A 20,426-nucleotide genomic window follows, 5' to 3' on the forward strand; every position below is an offset into this window, starting at 1 on the left:
GGTTGATCTCAGATCTTAGAGTTTCCTTAGCTCAGTGTGTGTGTGTGTGTGTGTGTGTGTGTGTGTGTGTGTGCAGACACATGGTGTATTGATTTGGTCTCTTGTCCCAACTAGTATATATTCATGCCTTGCATGACCTTGCCCAAAGTGAAGCGGTTACTCTAGATGAAAGAATTAATAAATCAAATGCATTTTGTTTGTACGGAAAGTAACTGATGCATTGGGCTAGTACGGGTCTTTCCATACACACGCATTTATTCAGAGGTGGACAGTAAAGAAGTACATTTACTTGAGTACTGTACTTAAGTACACTTTTTGAGTATCTGTACTTTGAGTATTATTTTTTCTGGATACTTTTTAATTTAACTTCACTACATTTGAAAGACAAATACTCTACTTTTACTCCACTACATTTCTGTCAAGGTCATTGAGTAGAAAGTAGTTACATTAATCATAGGATGATTTTTTTCACTCTTGTAGCATCACGTGTTGTAAAGTTCAGTGGTTTTCCATAATTTTTTTAACTCAATTGCTCAATTGCTGACAAAATGGACGAATATATGCTTTGTATATTATACACCACCAATGCATTGGTAATGATGTTAGTTAACACACAAAAACGTATGCTGTGTCCAAATTCTCATACTATGTGTCCTAAATAGTATTCAAAAATAGAATTAGTATGCCCCAAATCGTAGTATACTGAAAAGAGTATTCCAAAAATTCCTGGATGGTTTACTATTTCCGGTAGAAATTCAAAGTGCAGAACAATGCACACTCTAATGGGTAATATTGCCCACAACGCATTGTACACAGGAGGGAGGAGCCTGGACAATGGTGTAAATGCATATTAAAACGGTATAAATGAATTGTGGAAATATATATAACTCTTTGTTAAAGCAGTGTTGCTGTTGGGTGGTTGTACAGCTACAGTTGTGTAGCTGGGTTTTAAAGCAGGTTAGATTTTTTTTCTGACCAGTCTTCATTTACAGACCATTTGATTGAAATGTGCATGAGTGGATACACATAGATGTGTACAGGTACATCTCAAAATTTACAATATAATGAAAAAGGTCAATATTTTTTGTTGCTCAGTTCAGAAAGTGAAACCCATATATTATATAGATTCATTACACATAGAGTGAAATATTTCAAGCCTTTATTTCTTGGAATTGATGAATTGGTGATGATTATGGCTTACAGATAAGGAAAACCCAAAATTCTGTGTCTCAGAGTATTAGAATATTGTGAAAAAGTTCAATACTGGAAAGTCATGGTGTCACACCCTAATCAGCTAATTACCTCAAAACACCTGCAAAGGTTTCCTGAGCTTTTAAATGGTCTCTCAGTCTGGGTCAGTAGGCTACACAATCATGGGGAAGACTGCTGACTTGACAGTTGTCCAGAAGACAGTCAATGACACCCTCCACAAGGAGGGTAAGCCACAAAAGGTAATTGCTAAAGAAGCTGGTTGTTCACAGAGTGCTGTATCCACGCATATTCATAGAAAGTTGAGTGGAAGGAAAAAGTGTGGTAGGAGAAGGTGCACTAGCAAAAGGGATAACCGCAGCCTTGAGAGGATTGTCAGGCAAAATCCATTCAAGAATTTGGGGGAGCTTCAGACGAATCCTAGACATGGCCTACAAATGTCGCATTACTCGTGTCAAGCCACTCCTGAACCAGAGACAATGTCAGAAGCATCTTACCTGGGCTGTGGAGAAAAAGAACTGGACTGTTGCTCAGTGGTCCAAAGTCCTCTTTTCAGATGAAAGTAAGTTTTGCATTTCATTTGTAAATCAAGGTCCCAGAGTCTGGAGTAAGAGTGGAGAGGCACAGAATCCATGTTGCTTGAAGTCCAGTGTGAAGTGTCCACAGTCAGTGATTTGGGCTGCCATGTCATCTGCTGGTGTTGGTCTACTGTATTTTCTGAAGTCCACAGTCAACGCAGCCATCTACCAGGAAATCTTAGAGCACTTCATGCTTCCTTCTGCTGACAAGCTTTATGGAGATGCTGATTTCATTTTCCAGCAGGACTTGGCACCTGCCCACACTGCTAAAGGTACCATAAGCTGGTTCAATGACCATGGTGTTACTGTGCTTGATTGGCCAGCAAACTCGCCTGACCTGAACCCCATAGAGAATCTATGCCACGCCGCATTGATGCAAAAGGAGGCCCAACCAAGTATTGAGTGCATAGAAACGAACATACTTTTCAGAAGTCTGACATTTCTCTTTGAAATATCCTTTTTTATTGATCTTATGTAATATTCTAATTTTCTGAGACACAGAATTTTGGGTTTTCCTTACCTGTAAGCCATAATCATCACAATTTCAAGAAATAAAGGCTTGAAATATTTCACTCTGTGTGATGAATCTATATAATATATGGGTTTCGCTTTCTGAACTGAGTGATAAAAAATATTGACCTTTTTCATGATATTCTAATTTTTTGAGATGTACCTGTACTTTTATGTTGGGGGTGGTAGGAGTGTTAAATTAAAAATGATAAAATGATTATATCTGTCTTTTTTGTCAATTCAGTTGTTTAATTTCTATAGGTTTTGTAACATTCTAACAGCTCTTAATTCCATAGATACTACAAACTGGTCAGTATATTCACTAGGTTGCTACAAAAGGTACTGTAAGTATTGCATACAACAATGCAACAATAATAAAACAATGCGTTGACATTTACTTTTGATACTTAAGTACTTTTAAAAACAAGTACTTCTGTACTTTTACTTAAGTAAAAATCTGTCTTTACAACTTTTACTTGTAATGGAGTAATGTTTAACCAGTAGTATTTGTACTTTCACTCAAGTAAGGAAGTTGTGTACTTCGTCCACCTCTGCATTTATTGTACCATTATCTTATTATTGACCTCTCCAATATGGCGGATGCTAATGACGTATTGCTCACCGACTTACTGTTTTCCTGTGCGCTTGACACGCACGTGGCAAATAAGCACTTCCCCTTTTCTGAGTGGAGGAACTGTGTAGATAAAGGTGAGTGTTTTACTGATTAGATGTGTTTTACACTGGTTAGTGTTTAAAGTGTTTTGTGTTACGTTTGTTTCATAAGCTTTTGGGGGGGCTGTGTGAAGGGTTAGACGCCGATTATTGAGTTCGAGAAAGCTATTGAGAGCTGTTGTTTGTAGCTGGGCTAGCTAGAGGATGATGGCTAGCTGACAGATTACACAGAGCTAGTCATTGTTTAAACAAAGGTTTCCAGTAACGTGATTCACAAACAGATCTATAATCACAGCGCGCTAGCTCCAGCTAGCTTAAATTAGCCGGCTGTGTTCCAAATGCTTAAATAGGGTGCTTAACTACTGCATGATAGACTTTACCCACAGCAGCCTTGTTGCTGTTTATAGCTCACTAAAGCGCTTCGCAGTTGCGTGAATAAAACACGTAGCTTTTTCTGAGAGGTGAAATTTATAGAAAGAAACAGATATGTAGTTGTAAATCTCAGCAGCTTTCCCCCTCACCTTCACTATGAGCTCAGTGGTAAACAGCAGAAAGACCTTTATTGACACACAGCCATGACTTTGTCCTTTGCGCTTTTGTTTACTTTCTCACCGTCAGCTGAAACAGGTGAGTAAACAGGTCTGTTCTCGTGTTTCATTATTTATTTGTCTTATTTAACATTGCCCGGGCTTAATTATGTATATTGCTACCATACTGTTTGTTGACACACAGCCACATAAACAGTGTGTTGATGAACAGAAACACTGAACTGCAGTAAACGTTAGCTTATCTGCAGCCTATACACAGACACCTGCTGAAATAAAACAAGATAAAGTGTATTAAATAAGTCTTCTTTCTAATCAGGAAGCATGGTGGTGGTAGCACCATGCAGAACATGACCCTTGGCCTCTTGGTAGCTTCTCTGACCCATGCTGTCCTTATCCATCGCTGGCTTTTGTCCCTGACTTATTTTTGATAACTTTCCCCACACTTCAGTGTGATGCACTGTTGTGTGTGGATTCATGACTTAAAACATAAACACATAGAGTGAGTTTGAATAGCTGTTGATGCTGAAGTGCCTTATTTCCTTTTCTTAGATTAAGACTCCACTTCTGTTCCTACAGCTCTCACAATACAAAAGTGACCAACATTGTGGAAGTCTTCTGAAGATCACGTGTCTGAACCATCTCCACAGGTGTAGTGAAAAGCATTCAGTCAGCGGAGACAGAAGCTGAAACATGTCTGCAGTAAAGACGGAAGATTCAGCCAGTGGAGTGAGTGTGGTGAATGGTGGAGGACCCGTGTACGAGGATAAAGAGGAAAATGACAATGCCAGGTGTTGCTGTCTTTAATACATTATCAGTACTGCCATCTTAAGAAATGGATGTAGTAGAATTACCATTGTGGTGGTACTGTAATAAGGGAATACTTTTCACACTTGCAGTATATTATTTATATATAATTGTAAACTCTGGGTAAACAGAATCCTGGTTTATCTTGTTTCATGTTTCACACTGTTCATACTTTCCCTGGGGTTACCAATGAATCCTGTCTATTAATAATCTGATGTTTTACACTCTACAGTCCTTTCCTAAAGCTTCTTATTTGCATATTTACACAGTCAACAACCGTGTCTGAATAAATAAAGCACAGGCCCACTTTAAAAAGCACTTTCAACGTTGTCATGTAAATCTTTTTCAGCTTTTGTTTTGACCAGGCATTTACTGATATCAAGCTTCTGCTAATTTTTCAGTCAGTTCCTTAATCACGCTGTTATTTCTCCTACATCCAGTTTGTCACGAACTGACCTTTCTGACTATAACTATAGAAAGTTTCCTCTTCGCTCCAATTGATGTGATTTCTGCCATCATTTGACATTATTTAACACATTGTCTTCTGAGAGCTAAAACTACTATTTGTTTTAAGATATTTTTCTTTATCAGAGGTTAATCATGCCTTCATTATCTAGTCCAGTCCAGTCTTACACAAGACTCTGTTAGCTAAGCTGTGTAACTTTGTGTAGCCAGTCGTTATCATGTCCTCATGTCTCTGGTGCTGAAGTGTCATATTTGCTCCCTCAGAAAACAGACTTTGGCCTTGTTCTCATCACACATTAAGACATTATTGGAGTCTGACTAGCGTCTTCATTTTCATGAAGTGTTTCATTAAGTTTTTGCTCTGATTGAGGTGACTGTGTTGTGCTAGCACTGGATTTTCCCTACAGTTCATGTGTCACATTGTTTGGTGGTTTTCTCAGTTTCCACGTTCCTTCATATTCCTGATAATGGAAAAAGTGTCTAGCAGGCGTTCAGGATGATTAATAAATCTAGTGAAAATAATTATAACCAACAGCCAGACCATCTGCTTGGGGCTTATGTGTAGTGCAGAGAGTCAAAGGATTTTGAAAACAGCAACGCACACCACATGGGCATATTTAACTGATTATAATGTGTTACATTTAAGCTAAAGTTTTCTTAGTTAAGTCAGCCTATTGGATCTAGATGTTGGATAATTATCCAACTGCCAATGGGGAAACCCAACAACACAGACACAGGAGCTTCAGAAAGTATCATGTCATGATGAGGGCACATAGTGAGCATCGATGCTCTCTGTTTTTTGTGGTGCATTGTGGGATTTTTAGTGAATGAAAGTTCCACTGCATTGGAAGGATTTTGAGATCGAGAGACACAGCCCTTAAAATGATCACTGCGATTCCCTGATCTGTGGCCTGACTAGTGAACTGTGAGATTAGGATGAATCATTATAATACATTGCATTTATCACAATTTTGTCATCAAGTTCTACATTGTACCTATAGTACTTACAGAACTCTTTCTCTGATGTGTGTGTATAAGTGGACAGTTTTAATTCATGTCAGCCTTATGAAGACCCTTCCCTTACAGACCTGAAGATCTCTCCGAGTTGCTGGCTGCAGGAACCAAACAAGTTCATGAGCAAGCTGAGAACACGCAGTTTGTCAAAGATTTCCTTCATGGACGCATACGCAAAGAACTCTTTAAGGTTAGACGTGCTAAAAAATAAATATCCAGTTGTCTGTATTTAAATCACTGCATTAATTCTGTGAAGGCTGGACTTAAAATCAATCATCTGGTGCTGGTTATCACCCTTGGGTTTTTCTGGCTCATTCTCTCTCTGTCTATTACATTCTGTTTTTAATAGAACATCCTTTAGATTAAATCAAATTTGGTCTTAAAATGTATGTAACATCTCTCTGCTTGCAGCTTGGAGCCGTGGCGCTCTACTACACCTATTCAGCCATGGAGGAAGAGATTGAGAAAAACAAGGATCACCCACACTTTGCACCTCTTTATTTCCCCAACGAGCTTCACCGACATGAGGCCTTGGCTCGGGATCTCGAGTACTTCTATGGTGAGGACTGGCAGAGTCAGATCAGCTGCTCTCCTGCCACTCAGCGCTACGTGGAGCGCATTCGTGAAATCGGTCTTGAAGATCCTGTGCTGCTGGTGGCTCATGCATACACGCGCTACATGGGCGACCTCTCAGGGGGTCAGGTGTTGAAGAAAGTGGCCCAGCGTGCCCTCAAGCTGCCTCCTACTGGAGAGGGAGTCTTCTTCTATCAGTTCGACAACATCCACAACAACAAAGCTTTCAAGCAGCTGTACCGCAGCCGAATGAATGAGCTGGAGCTCGACGCCAGCACCAAGGACAGTCTTGTTCAGGAGGCTGTGCGGGCTTTCCAGTTCAACATAGAGGTAGGAAGCAGCAAAGAATTGCTTTACTGTGTAAAATGTTCCGAATTCATGTCTGGTTAGTTTCGGTATCAAAACTAAAAGATATTTCAAATAAGGAATAAGATGGTGGAATTTGCATACTCTTCTTTTACAGTTCCTTTTCAAATACTTTACACTGCATTCACACATGCAGTAGTGGAGTCTGGGCAGTCTTCAGGATCTTGCAATCTAAAGGGCATTCTGGACATCTGTATTTTTTTAAGAGTGAGATATAGTGACTGAATTAAAAGGGTCATAGCACCCAGTCTTTAATTTTAGAAGTTTAGTTTGAAAGAGTGGTCCAGAGACAGGATCCTGTGCTCTCACTGCCATGGTCCAGGTTCAATTCCCAGGCAGGGAACCGACCCAGCTACTGAGCTCAGATGAAATAGGAGGGTCGTACCAGGAAGGGCATCCTGCCATTAAAAACCTGTGCCAAAACTCAAATACGAGACCCCAAACAGGGAGCAGCTGAAAGACAACAACAATTTTGAAAGAGAGATTAGGAAATGAGTTGTCTTCATGTTTCTGGCACTTTCTAGCAGTACAACCACAGGGGTTTGGTCAGCAGTGTTTTAAGCAATTTAAGCAATGCAAGATATAATACTGTTGAAATGTGAGGTACTTTATTCTGTGTTGCTAGCAACCTTACCATGAATTAAAATCTCCTTCCTCCTGACACTGTTAAATGCTGTGTTCTTTGTAGGTTTTCAAAGAGCTGGAGGAAATGGGGAAGACGATTCAGGAAGATGTTCTGGATGGAGGACCCATCCATGGCCATATGCAAGGAGATATCAGCAAATGTCCATACTATGCCGCCAAAATGGGTAAGCCTGATCCAACTGCTCATCTTACAAAATATTTTGGAAATAGGCCAATGAATGATGTAACAACTTGCTGATTTCATTGTGGTCTTCATGTTTGCATTGCTCTCTTTCTCACTGTAGCTGCCAGTGGAGGTTCAGCATATGTTTATCAGATGGCTGCAGTACTCCTCAGAAACCCCACAGGGCAGGTGCTGGTAGCTGCATGGATCGCTGCTCTTGCCGGATTGGTTGCTTGGTACCTCATATGATTCCTTCATGTCTGTGGAATTGTAGAAGTGAAATGTTTATGCTGACATTGGAGCACTTTCCCCTTACCAGTATCCTAATCAATAGCCAAATGCTAAAGCTAATTGTCTCAGATGAGATGACCATGAAGGAGGAACTTCCATCATCAACCTCAAAAGAGTAGGATAACGGTTTGGGTCTAATGGACACATACACATTCTTTACTTTCTTCTTCTTCTTCCTGGGAAACGATGCGTCCCACTCGCCTTTCAGTTACTGAGTGAACGTGAATGAACGAACGTGTATACTTTAGAAATATTTTCACATCAAGGATCTGTGCTGCAAAGCGAATTGCATATAGAGCCAGTTGAGCTCACAGGTTTACATACGCCTGGCTGAACCTGCAAAATGTTAATCATTTAAAAAGAATAAGAGGGATTATAACAAGTTGTGGTGTTTTTGAGAGTTCTGCCCTGATTAAGCTATTTCACAACAATAACTGTAAATTATTATTTGTCTTCTGGGTAACATGCTAATATCTTATGAACCTTCTGAAGGGCATTGCTAAATGGGGGGTGGGGCTAAAAAAAATCACCCTATTCAAAAGTTTACACCCCTGGCTCTTAATGTATTGTGTCGCCTTCTTTAGCATCAGTGAATGTTTGCACCTTTTGTAATAGTGTTTGAGTCACTCAGTTGTCCTCAGTGTGAAAACATGGAACATAGCATCATATAATCATTGCTAGAAAAAGGCCAGATATGCAGAAGATGCAGGAAAAGCAAATAATGTGCAGGACATGGAGGGTATTTCTGAAGGGAGAGGTTTAACTGCTAAGGACAAACGGGTCTCATGAAGAACTCGCAAAACAAAAACAATCACTGGTCACTGAAAAACACAATGTTAAGAGTCAAGCAACCTTCTGAACTGGTTTATTTTGTGTATATTCAGTTATTATTGTGTCTTTTGAAGCATATTTACTCAAAATATTAACATTTTGCAGACTCTGGAAGGCGTATGTAAACTAACCACCTTAACTGTAACTACTTTATACTTACTACTATTACAATAGCTGCTTTGTGTTGTATTAAATTCATTTCAGAATATTAAGTTCATTTTTAAAGAACACATTTATGCCCTAGCCTAAACTTGTGGTTTTGTGGTCCTTGTTTCTGCATGCCTGACTGTGAGCTTTGTGAGGTTGTAGAGTTCACGGTACTTATATTGAAAAAGCTTCAGAAACCGGCTCATGAGTGCGGCTCTATACCTTTCGCTGGTCGACCCCATGACACATGCTGTAATCCTTCACTACTTCTAGGTAGCTAAATAAATAGTCTTGCCTGCTCTCAAGATTAAACATCACTGGTAAAGATTACATCAAGATTGATTTCATTCTGGTAAAGCTCTGGAGGTGTTAGTCTGTCTTGCCTGTGTGCATCCACACAAAGTGGGACCACACAAAACTAATCAAAACCCCAGTAGTAGCTTTTTGTAGTTACACTGCAGCATTGGAATATTATCAGTGAAATGTTCTAGACTCAGTCATGTTGTAAATTGCTGTACATATTTGTCAAGTGCTCTGCAGTGAAACACTCGTATTAGCAGCCAGAAGAATTGCATGTAAAGCATGAACCGGTGGTTTTGTACAAAAAAAAACCAGTAAAACGGTGTGGAATCGCATACACTGCACTCTCACCCCAAGCCAGCAATGATCATCTACCCACAACTCCCTGCAGTTATGTGTAAGGACCAATCACAGAGAATGGATAGGAAGCACTTTCTAAAGTAAATTTTGTTGAGTTGAGCTTGTCATGAAAAAGAATTGGTTATAACATTCATATATAATGTTATAACAAATATCCTAAAATGACTACATTACTTAATTCATATATATTCACCTACTTCATATCAGCAGCAGTGGTCTTCAGTCTTATCCACAAAAAGCTGCAGGCTTTCATTCCTGGGAGAACATTTACACTTGATAATTTAAGTAATAATTTAAGACTGAGTAAACTGACTAAACAAGTGAACTCAGTGGCTCCTGCTTGGTTTAAATGAAAGGTTGCAGCCGCACCGGTACTGATTGTGGATAAGAGCGAAGATGTCTGATCTATAACCATTACACAAGACTTTGCTCTGAGCTCCTACATGGAGCCCCATAGGAGGAGGACTGTGGCATTAGGACATCATTTAGGACAGGGCCTACTCTACTCTAATCTGAGAATTATTGTTTCGTCCAAATCAGTTCTTGATGCAGTAGGCAGTTGTGTTTAGACAGTTTAATATATACTAGTGTCATGAGATATGTTTTTGCAAAATTCTAGTGCCACGCTGTTATTGTGTTCATGAATATGAAGTAAGTGTTAGATAATACAGCATATATTACTTACCAAAAGCTATTTAAAATGGTGTTACTGACAGGGTGATTGTTTTGTGTTTTTTTTCCTTCAACTAAAGACACGAATAAATAACAAGTCAGCCTGAGGTTGTCCTTAATGTTGGAGAAGTTACTAACATTTTTCAGCTGGCAGTAACATTAGGCATACACCAATTCAGAAGCTTAGTATTAAAAAATGTAAGGAAAAGAAGCTTAAATGCTCTCACAAAGCTCCTAGACAACATTTGTGAAAGTGAATAATGTAGGCAATAATAAAAACTAAGGTCAGGTTGTAGCTGAGGAGTGTATTAATAGTATATTTGCACAAAGCAGTGTGCTGATGGTTCGAGTACTGGTGCTGTTTCAGATCACTTGGGCCCTATTGATTTAACACGGGTATCTCTTAATGTTCGAAAAGGGATCCTGCACACAAACCGCCTCATTTGCACACTCTCTTATACTGTATATGCACAGGAAATTATTTCCTAGATTTTATCATTTGGTCTCATCTGATTAAAATATTAGAGAGAAATTTGCTTTTGCTATATTGGAGTGCAATTTACATACTGACAACAAATTTTGTGTAAGCTTTCCTGGACCCAGAGAACACTGTCCTATCATTTAAGTGCTATCTATTAGAATTTGGATTTTTTTTTTTTTTATAGCAGAGACTACACTGGAATTCTAGTCATGTTCACCGAATTCATTACAATAGCAGGCTGCATATGCTGAAGTTCGATTTTTCAGAAAAGGCTTTGCAAAGAAGCTGGTGTTAGAAGAAATGCACATAAATGTTACATAAAGGTTGATGTGTATTTTGACAAATGCTGCTGACAAACAGAAAATTAAACAGTGATAAAGTTGAATACACAGAGTTTGTAAAAGCAAAATGAGAGTCCACATCAAATGGCTTTATTCATTCATTCAGTTATGTATTGCAGCTTTAACTGGGGACTATACTATAGTGGAACAGCTTAACAGTACAATTAGCTTAGGATTAGTAACTGTTTTTGCTGATAGCTCTGTCTGTCTGCACATTATGTATCCTTTGTACCTTCCCACTATGTGATTAATCTTGTAGACTAATAAAGACTTTTCCAACACATGTGACTTGTGACGTTCCTGTTTGTTACATGTCCCCTTTAATTGAATGCGTGATCATAAAATGTTATGACTTCTGTTTAAAGAGTGACATGTTCAACATTTAAATAAAACCAGCTAATGAGGCAGAGCAGCGGTTACTGTAACACACTGTGTCCTGTAAGTTGTGAAGATCATTGAGCACTCACCTCATCTGTGCAGAGAGAAATCTCAGAACTTGTCTGAAAAACTCACACCTAACTGGCATACAGGCTTAAAGCACAGTTTATGGAACATGGGGGAATTGTACATGATTTAAGAACAGTGTATACAACCTTTGACAAAAAAACGTTGCAACATAAAATTCATTTGTTCTGATGCAAGTCAGAAGTTTCTGTGCGTTTGTTGAGCTCTCTGAATGCCTTCCACAGACTAGACCACACTGCACACGAAGCTAGCGAGATCACCTTCAGTGTGGATCAGCAGGGTCATAAGGCCTGTAAGGAACTGGTGGATGCAGACATGAGGGCCGTCTGCTTGACAAGTGAGAGATCTCACACTCTTGCTTCTCTTCTCTAGTGTCCAGCAGTTGGTCATAGCAGCTGCCCTGTGTCCTCATCACCCTCACTGCTCTCTCAGTTTCCTGTAGATCTTTTACCTGAGGAGGTTAACACCAGTATGAACAAGAGTACAATACCCAAAGTATTTTAGATTTATCCAATTAACACCAACGCTTTTTTCCAAAAGGATTTTTCACCTGTAGTGGTTGCAGTCACTCCATTTACAGTTCCTTCCACATCTGCCTCATCTTCTGCGTAGCTCATAATGAGGGCACGCTGTCTATCAGTTAGCATCCTACACATAAGCACAATAAAGGGTTACTCCATCAATGAGATTAGACACTCACAATTAATTATTCCACAGTGATTACAGCAGATTATAGGTTTAAGCTGAATACTCATAAAGAACAGATTATGTAAACAATGAAGTTCAAAAGTGTCGTACTTGGGGACTTTAATCTTGATGTGGATGTAATGATCTCCATAACCATAGCCACTGACACGTGGGATTCCCTTTCCAGAAAGCCTGATCTTCTGATCGGGCTGGACGCCAGCAGGGACCTGCACAACATTCAAGGTTAGACATCATTCCAATCCACCTTAATCTTCCCAAAACCTTTCTGCATTAAAAAAAAACAAAAAAAAAAAAAACAACTCACTGAAAGATTGACTGTCTCGTGGAGTCCTTGTGCTCGCACTGTGCCACCCAGGATGGCCTGAGCCACCGAAACCTGAACGTCTGAGTGGATATCTGCTCCATCTCGCCTGAAAACAGGACTCTTCTGGACCTGAGGACCAACAAATCTTGACATTAAACTCAACCTGGCAAATCCTAACAGATACACATTTGTAGCTCTGTAAGCCTGCATGCAAACACACTAACAAACAATAAAATTATTATGGAATTACTCTGTAAATTGGAGGAACAATATGCTTCAGGATGTGCTTTCGTAAGAAAATTATCAAATCTGGGTCACATCATTCATCATTTCCCTTTAACAGCATGTCCAGCTGTACTTTATTTCTTTATAGGTGTACACACCTTGGTGCAATCTCTCTCTCAACATTTCAGATTATTGCATAATCTTTATATTTTGGAATTTAAAAAAACTTAAAAAGATTTAAGTTTAGATTTAAAAAAATCTAAACTTGCTATAATCTTTTTCAATTAGAAGAACAAAAAAAATACAGCAAATCACAACTCACCCTGAATGTGATAAAGATCTCTTTATTTCCCACAGGCATCCTGACCGTCTGCCCATCTTCAATACCTGTGAATCCAACCACACAACAAGCATCAAACCACAACGCTTAGAACTCACATAAATAAGTCATCAATAATATCCCAGGTCTAAAACAAAATGAGTTCATGATTTACATAAACAAACTTTTATATCATTTGCATAATCCAGTTGACTAAAATTCTCCATCTCACAATCTGGCCGCAGTACCTCAGATATATTTCTATGTTTAACACACACAGTCTCTCACAATCATAAATTTGCAGAAGTCAGCCTGTGTGGGAATGTGTAGGTAATCTGAGTTAAGACTAATGCAGATCTGAAAACACAATATTAAATACACTATTTTTCAGCTTCAATCAAAATATGTATCTTTTTGAAAATCCTCTCCAGGGCCTGTTCAATCTGATCACACTGTGTGGAAGGAGGTTTCTGTCTCCTGGTTAGCACATGATCCCAGCTCCAGCACACTCAAACTAATCAGTTTTGTTGTGTTTAACAAGTGAAGAGAGCTATGCTCAATAGAAATGCTGCATTTCTGCATGAAAGATGAAGCACTTTATATTCAATTCTGTAAAACTGACCACTGTGTTCTCAGTGTCACTCCCACCTGTCGCAGAAACGACTATTTCCTGTCATCTACTTTTTTTCATGTAAATGAATCAGGCATGTGATTAGGGCTGGGGAGGCATGTTAACAGGAAGAGAAATTCATGTTGCTACATCTTTGCATGCGAATGTTCATTTTAGCTGAATGACTCACCGGCAGGAACAGGAACCATGACGGTGCGTCTCTGCTTGCTCTGACCCGTTCCTTTACATGCTACACAGGGAGAGGTGATCACTGAGCCTCGGCCACCACACCGCCGACAGGTAGAGCGCATAACAAATGGTCCTGTGTTCACAGTCTCCTAAAGGGACACAGAGGCCATGTACAGGTTAGTGCATCTGGCTGGCTTTCTGTTTGTAGCTCAGGTTGTTGAAGTCGACAACATAGCTTACCATTCCTGTGCCATTGCAGTGGTGGCAGTGCTGGATCTTAGAGCCTGGCTCATGGCCTTTCCCATCACAGCGCTGACAGGTGGCATCAATGTTCACTGTGATTTCCTTATTCACACCTTTGGCAGCTTGTGCAAAAGTCAGCTCCATCACGTACTGGCAAAAAACAGATGGAACAGATTGGGCTCTGTTAGCTGCTTATGAGAAAAAAATTGCATTCTATCCCATTACTGCAAAGCTTATGATTTCTAATATTTCCCCAAACACACTCCCCTCTGAAAGAACTGGAACAGCAAAGCCAAATCTTTTGTTATGCCAAACACTGAAGACATTTGTGTTGGAGATCAAACAACGAATATGACTAATATGGGTCTCTATCAATGTCCTCTGAACTATGAAAGGGCATTAGCACTGTTTTTCTTAAAGCCAAAGAAAATTCAATGTCCAAATTCAGGGTGCAAAGTCTGCCAATATGGATGTAGATTGAGAGATCAATACCTCATTCAGAATTTTTTTCCCTACACATAACCTCTGATGGCTCAGATCTATGCTCTAGTTGATTTAACGTTTTAAGCATTTGTGAACCACATTAAAACACCATTACCAATAATCAGAATTTATTTCTATATAACCCTCTACGGACACAACAAAACTTGAGTCGCCATTGGCTAGTAAATTTTTTATTTTACCTGCCAGACATTTTACATGAAATGCATGAACTGCAACTAAACATCATAAATAATAATAATAATAATAATAATAATAATAATAATAATAATAATAAATTAAACAAAACATACTTTATCTGTCTGAATTATTCTTTATGGCTGCATGTGGCTTTGGTTTGTAGAACCTAGACCCTTCACAAACTGTCTTAAGTTCTCTGTGGCTCTTTGGGCTGAAATGGTAGGTTTACAAATCAAGTGCAAAGTGTCATTTACACGACTCCGCTCACCTCTTTCAAAACCGCAAGAAGTGCCAGCTCCAGCCTGTGACCCATACAGTGAATGTGTATCAGTTTTGGATTGTCCACTCTCAGTTTTGCAACAACACCAGCTGTTTGGCCCATGTTCACATTTGCACCATGAGCACAAAATCCAACAAGCTTTTGCTTACAGTCATCTAATCCAAATTTTGACATTGAGGATTGCATGCAGTCAGTCACACCATCAGCATGAGCATGTGACAGCTCTGTGACAGAAACTAGATGATTTACTGGCAACCCATCATGTAAATACCGGACATAGAGAGCTTCATTTTCTGTCACTTAAGAATCTGTTGCAATCAGGATTGATTGGAATAATTGCACTTTTTCACTTGATTTGCCTGTAAATCTGCAGCAATATTTGAAATGAGTTCAGCGCACATACATCATTATCATAAGTTGGGGAAATATCCAGGCCATTTTTTTCTGCAGCATAATTAGTGGCTTCATCTGAGTGAAACTCAATTCCTCCTTTGCGATATAATATGCTATATTCATTTTTACAGAAAGCTCACATCTCACTGCTCTGTCATTCTTTTGAGTCTGGAGCCGTTTCGCGATTGCAGATTCCTCAGGGTCTTTGCTTGAAGCCATTACACTATCATGATAAGATGCATGTCATTTGCTGATTGAGTGCGCTGTGAGATTTTCACGTTTGAAACTGCTAACCCTGACACAAAGTCTGTTTTACCAGCTAAGCTAGGTTTTCTACTACAGTACTTACATATTATAACATATTAACATATATAACATATAACCTCCTCATCATACAAAAGTCAATCAAAATCTGTCAGCCACTGAGTCTGGAACTTGAACTTTTCTAATAAACTTTTTGATTCAGAATGCACAATGTTTTCTGCCACATTTGACGTGCTTGGCTGGGGTTCGCCTAATATAGGCACAGAAATGGACTCTAGTCTTCTTTGTGCTTGAAAACAAAAATATCAAGCGTTTTCTGCTCAGACTGGAAATTTGCCTTTTCTGCATGCATTTTCATCCACAGTAAAGAAAGAACGCGATCCAAAGTGAGAGAGGGCGCTTAATGTGGACTGAACAGGCATTGAAATTATATCTGCACTAAATTTATTGTTTGCATCACAGGCGAGTAAAATCGTAAAATTTACTATCCATTGGCTAATTAAAGACATTTCTTAGTTGCAAAGCGGGAAATTTATTCGCATTGTAGAGGGTTGCTATACATCCATTATATCCAGGTGTTTATGATTACGACTAGAGCACTAAACTGTTTATAGAGCAAAAAGACCTTTATAGACCAAGTCTCTTAATTTTACTTTCAACGTGCACCAGATTGATGCATTTAACTTTGAAATGTACAAAATTTCTTAAAACAACATAGAATTGCATACACCACAGTCTCACAACATCCTGTGGGAACCTCTGGGGTGGTTTTCACACCGGGTACATTTGCTGTGGTTCAAATCTGAGACAGATGCCCCAGTGCCCCTTCATAATGATTCAGACTTGAAACCCAGACACTGGTGCATTTGTGTTCTTAGATTGTGACAAACACACATGGATCATCACAAACACTGATTTTTATTTATTTATTTATTTTGGGTGCTCTTATATATTGTCATTTTTGTGAGATTTGTTTTAACTGATCCTGCAGGTTTTCTTCTCCCCATATATCAATAAGGATATCTTCTGTGTCCCACTCCTTCCCTTGCCACTCATGCCACATGTTTGTAGAGGAAACAAATGATGTGGTCATCATGCAGACCTGAGTATGAGTTGCATTCACATACCACCTACAGGTAAGTCTCAGCTTCAGTACCGCAATGCACTTCCTGTTCCACATGACAGGTTTCACAATACCAAGTCTTCGTGCAAACCGTGCTCTATTTCAGACTAAACTGTCTGAGTGAAAGCCCCCTGAATTTGATCACCAACCTCTGAGCAATCAGATTCAAGATTATATTTATTCATCTAGTCTGTTCTAGTCTAGTCTAGTGTGCTCCGCATCAGCTCTCTGTTCATCAGCATTTAAACCCACTGACCTCCTGAGGCTGATCAAAGATGCCACTGAAGTCCCCAAAACCTCGAGCTCCAGAAAATTCCCCAAATATCTTGCGAAAGAGTTCCTCAGGGTCCACTCTGGTGCCACTGTTCCAGTACTGATGCTGACCCGCACTAGCTCCGGCTCTGCCTGCCTCAAAGCCAGCTGAGCCGTACGTATCATACTGCTTCCTCTTCATCTCATCACCGAGCACCTAGAACAAGACCAGACACAGAGGATCAGATAAATATATGTTCTTACAGAAGCACTTTCAAGCACTAAATGCTCAAAAACTGTGACAGTAATACCTCATAGGCTTCAGCCAGCTGTGCAAATTTCTCTTTGGCCTGTGGGTCATCTTTGTTTGTATCTGGATGATATTTCTTTGCCATCTGAAAAAAAAACAAAAAAAACAAAATGCCATCACAAAAAGAAAAAAAACCCACCAAAAACCATAAAAACCCTACTTTTTAAGACAGTGGAAGTTTATGTCCATATTATCATCACTGAACAGATAATCAATGTAACTCATTTAACTCGTCACAATGTAGGATTCAAACTACAAGCCTGAAATAATTCTACAATAACATTAAAGTGACGTTCCAACATTTGAAACCTAAGCACAATCTGCCACTTAACACAAACATCTTGCTGTACAGGGAAAAGAACGTTTACACAAAACACACTTATGATGAAAATCTTAAAGTAGGAATTAAAAAAACATTTATATTGTAAGCATGGCAGAGTAGATCACAAAATCTGTTGCTGGGACACAATGAAGCTGTAGCTGGAACAAAAAAAAATCTGTACCAAAGCCTTTAGGAGTTTCACCACAGACACTACACAATCGTTTTTTTACATGTTCCATAAAAAAGGTTTTACTGCATTGCTCCAGCGTTTAATGAAATGCTACAACTTTCCCTATAGTCTCTCAGTCTTTACTCGTAGGAGTGTAACAGTTTCATATATAAAACTGTTGATACTTTCAACCTATCTTAATGTATTCAGTTATGCCCTTTAATAAATTCTTATTTTAAAAAAAATCATTATGTACAATGAACTACTAGGAAAGGTTTGGCTAAAAATAAAAAGGTGGTGGCTAACAATGTAAAAATGCTTGGTGAGCTAATTAGATACAGCAATAAGGGGACCAAAGATGTGAATGTGATTTCTCTTTAAAAAAAAAAAGGACTAATTAACCATAATTATCCTCTCCTTAAAAAGTTTTTACACATCATGTCTGTGCTCTTGACAAAATGTTGAGTGGATATTTCAGCTCTAGGCCATGATAATAGCTGTGGGAGTAAAAATATGATCTGAGACTGATTAGTATTAGAATTTTCTTCACAACTGTTTTGCTGTTGTTAAGCACACACGAAGCTTTCTTTGGGCCTAATAAACTTATAATTATTTCATAATCTGACAGTCTTTTGAAGTCTTCCTGCACTAGATATTTACTCTCCCATGGTGAGAAAACTCTTCTCTCAACTAATGAATGAATAGCTAAGTTTCCATGCATATAATGTTACAGAAGCATGTGAGGGCAAATTATTGTTCTAAAAAAATATATATATATTAAAAAAAGTGTTAACAGAATCTTTTTGGGATTAACTTTAGAAAATAAATTCTATGATGATTCAAAAAGATTCAAAAGATGACGTGTGTGTGTGTGTGTCTCTCTCTCTCTCTCTCTCTCTCTCTCTCTCACAAACACACAATCTTATCAGTAAAAGCCAAGTGGGTGGAAACAGGCAGAGCACATTAAATTTCATTTTGTTAATAAGAGAACAGATGAAAAGTGGATGGAAACGTTGCTAGTGTCTCCTATATGGCAGTGCGAGTGAACTGTAAAGCCTGAAGTGCACAATAAACTAAAATGTACATTTCAAAAGATTTTATGCAAAGCTAAACCTACAGCGAAAACTATGAAAAATGAACAAAAAATTAAAATAAATGCAGCCTTAATGAAGCTCCATGAAAAGATGCAATATGCTATGATTAAAGATGTTGAGCAATTGTCCTCATGCTTTTGTCTGTAGTAATCACTCTTATGCCAATGTTACAGTGTATAAAGATCTGAAGTCTTACTTGGTAATAGGCTTTCTTGATTTCTTTTTGGGATGCTGTGCGCGGTACCCCGAGAATCTGGTAAAAGTCCTGTTTATTTCTGGCAGCACTGATGTGGAAGGACAGCTTCGGCAGGACATGATGAGGATTTCCTCCTGCAACCACAAGCAATAAAAACACTGTCATAAGAAACTGCTTCTAAATTACACAATGGAAATAGATAGATAGATAGATAGATAGATAGATAGATAGATAGATAGACAGACAGACACTTTATTCATCCCAATAAGAAAATTACAAGCTATATAATAATATATAATATAAATAATAAATCATGCTAGAGATGCCATTATTGAAGGAGTGCATGAATAGATCATCTCTTTTTCGGTCTTGGAAGCAGGAATGAGGAAGATGAAGACCCGGGTGGATTTTCTTGGAGTTTGTATGTCATGTTAAGGTCAGGATCATCCTCCAAGTGTTTACTGACACAAAAAGCTCCACTTATGTCGTACAACAAACCGGTGAACGCCAAAAGCTCAACATTATAAACGAGCAAAACGTTGACGGGATCTCAGTGACTTCAACAATCTGTGAACTTTGTGTGTTAAAAACGAGCTGCACGCGCTGGGTCCTGCATGTCTGCCCTGCCTCTCACTCTGAAGCTAGCCGTTAGCATGCCGCTTAGCCAGGCCTGACTGCTCACCTAACAGGCCTGTCAATGTCACCACTTTTTCCGTTCCTTCTCCAACTCTGCTGCCCGTCGACCAAAACACGCCGCCGCCGAATTTTGCCAAAGCTCCATTAGGCCTGAAGGCAAAAGTGCTATAAGTCCGGACATTAGAGGACACAGTGACTGACACCCAGCGTGCTGCACACCGAGCTGCGGAGGACGCCATCACTATCGCCGCATACACACAGTCGGGCGACAAACTGCGCACGCGTGGCACACGGTGCGCACGCGCACGACCGATCAAAATAAGAGTTGCCTTCTCAGGGTTAACGTTTAGAAATGGACTAAGAGTTAAACATCAGGATTATGTTATTATTAAGCATGTTACAGTGCACGTCAACAAAAAGTCATTTAAGAATTTTTGTTAGACTTCTTTAAAGAGTTAAATATGAATCATAATGTGTACAATTATCTACCAGTTAAACAGTGAAGTTAAGGTGGAAATAATCATAATCATAATAATTATGATAATAATCAGTAATGTTAGCTAACTTCAGGTTTTCTTTATAGTCTAATAAAACAAAGTGTGCCATTGTATAGCTTCCCAGTCATGTATGCACCCAGCTGACATGATTATAAAAGTTTTTTCAAACTGTCTGT

The 20,426-nt window shown here is 39.0% G+C and overlaps 2 protein-coding genes across 4 annotated transcripts; one reads left to right on the forward strand and one right to left on the reverse strand.

Annotated features, from left to right (window-relative positions):
* Positions 1 to 2,876: 2,876 nt before the first annotated feature.
* On the forward strand, positions 2,877 to 11,253 carry hmox2b (heme oxygenase 2b). 3 transcript variants are annotated; one of them, XM_058410657.1, is made up of 6 exons: positions 2,877 to 3,005; positions 4,094 to 4,305; positions 5,873 to 5,990; positions 6,212 to 6,703; positions 7,428 to 7,548; positions 7,669 to 11,253. In XM_058410657.1, exons 2-6 carry the CDS (start codon positions 4,208 to 4,210, stop codon positions 7,794 to 7,796), a joined length of 957 nt encoding a protein of 318 aa, XP_058266640.1. In that variant the 5' UTR covers positions 2,877 to 3,005; positions 4,094 to 4,207; the 3' UTR covers positions 7,797 to 11,253. The 3 variants fall into 3 exon arrangements, with proteins under 3 accessions (XP_058266640.1, XP_058266633.1, XP_058266649.1); XM_058410650.1 differs by having other exon boundaries at positions 2,924 to 3,005; positions 4,067 to 4,305; XM_058410666.1 differs by lacking the exon at positions 2,877 to 3,005 and adding an exon at positions 3,069 to 3,596.
* Positions 10,791 to 20,025, reverse strand: dnaja3a (DnaJ heat shock protein family (Hsp40) member A3a). The gene is made up of 11 exons (XM_058410614.1): positions 19,800 to 20,025; positions 19,118 to 19,251; positions 17,338 to 17,421; positions 17,031 to 17,243; positions 14,031 to 14,183; positions 13,792 to 13,939; positions 12,995 to 13,059; positions 12,448 to 12,576; positions 12,234 to 12,349; positions 11,986 to 12,083; positions 10,791 to 11,886 (listed from the first exon to the last, which is right to left on the reverse strand). Exons 1-11 carry the CDS (start codon positions 19,990 to 19,992, stop codon positions 11,864 to 11,866), a joined length of 1,356 nt encoding a protein of 451 aa, XP_058266597.1. The 5' UTR covers positions 19,993 to 20,025; the 3' UTR covers positions 10,791 to 11,863.
* Between the last annotated feature and the right edge of the window lie 401 nt (positions 20,026 to 20,426).

This window comes from Hemibagrus wyckioides, linkage group LG02 (genome assembly GCF_019097595.1).
Source record: "Hemibagrus wyckioides isolate EC202008001 linkage group LG02, SWU_Hwy_1.0, whole genome shotgun sequence".
NCBI classification, from domain to species: domain Eukaryota; kingdom Metazoa; phylum Chordata; class Actinopteri; order Siluriformes; family Bagridae; genus Hemibagrus; species Hemibagrus wyckioides.

What these genes read in the sequence shown, in the direction of transcription:
- dnaja3a (XM_058410614.1), bottom strand. Translation starts at nt 19,992, where the DNA reads ATGGCGTCCTCCGCAGCTCGGTGTGCAGCACGCTGGGTGTCAGTCACT. An exon ending in TCTTTGATCAGCCTCAGGAG is followed by an intron (nt 14,184 to 17,030) that starts GTCAGTGGGTTT and finishes GTTTTTTGCCAG; the next exon opens with TACGTGATGGAGCTGACTTT. An exon ending in AGTGACTGCAACCACTACAG is followed by an intron (nt 11,887 to 11,985) that starts GTGAAAAATCCT and finishes TAACCTCCTCAG; the next exon opens with GTAAAAGATCTACAGGAAAC.
- hmox2b (XM_058410657.1), top strand. Translation starts at nt 4,208, where the DNA reads ATGTCTGCAGTAAAGACGGAAGATTCAGCCAGTGGAGTGAGTGTGGTG. An exon ending in GAGGAAAATGACAATGCCAG is followed by an intron (nt 4,306 to 5,872) that starts GTGTTGCTGTCT and finishes CTTCCCTTACAG; the next exon opens with ACCTGAAGATCTCTCCGAGT. An exon ending in TACGCAAAGAACTCTTTAAG is followed by an intron (nt 5,991 to 6,211) that starts GTTAGACGTGCT and finishes CTCTGCTTGCAG; the next exon opens with CTTGGAGCCGTGGCGCTCTA.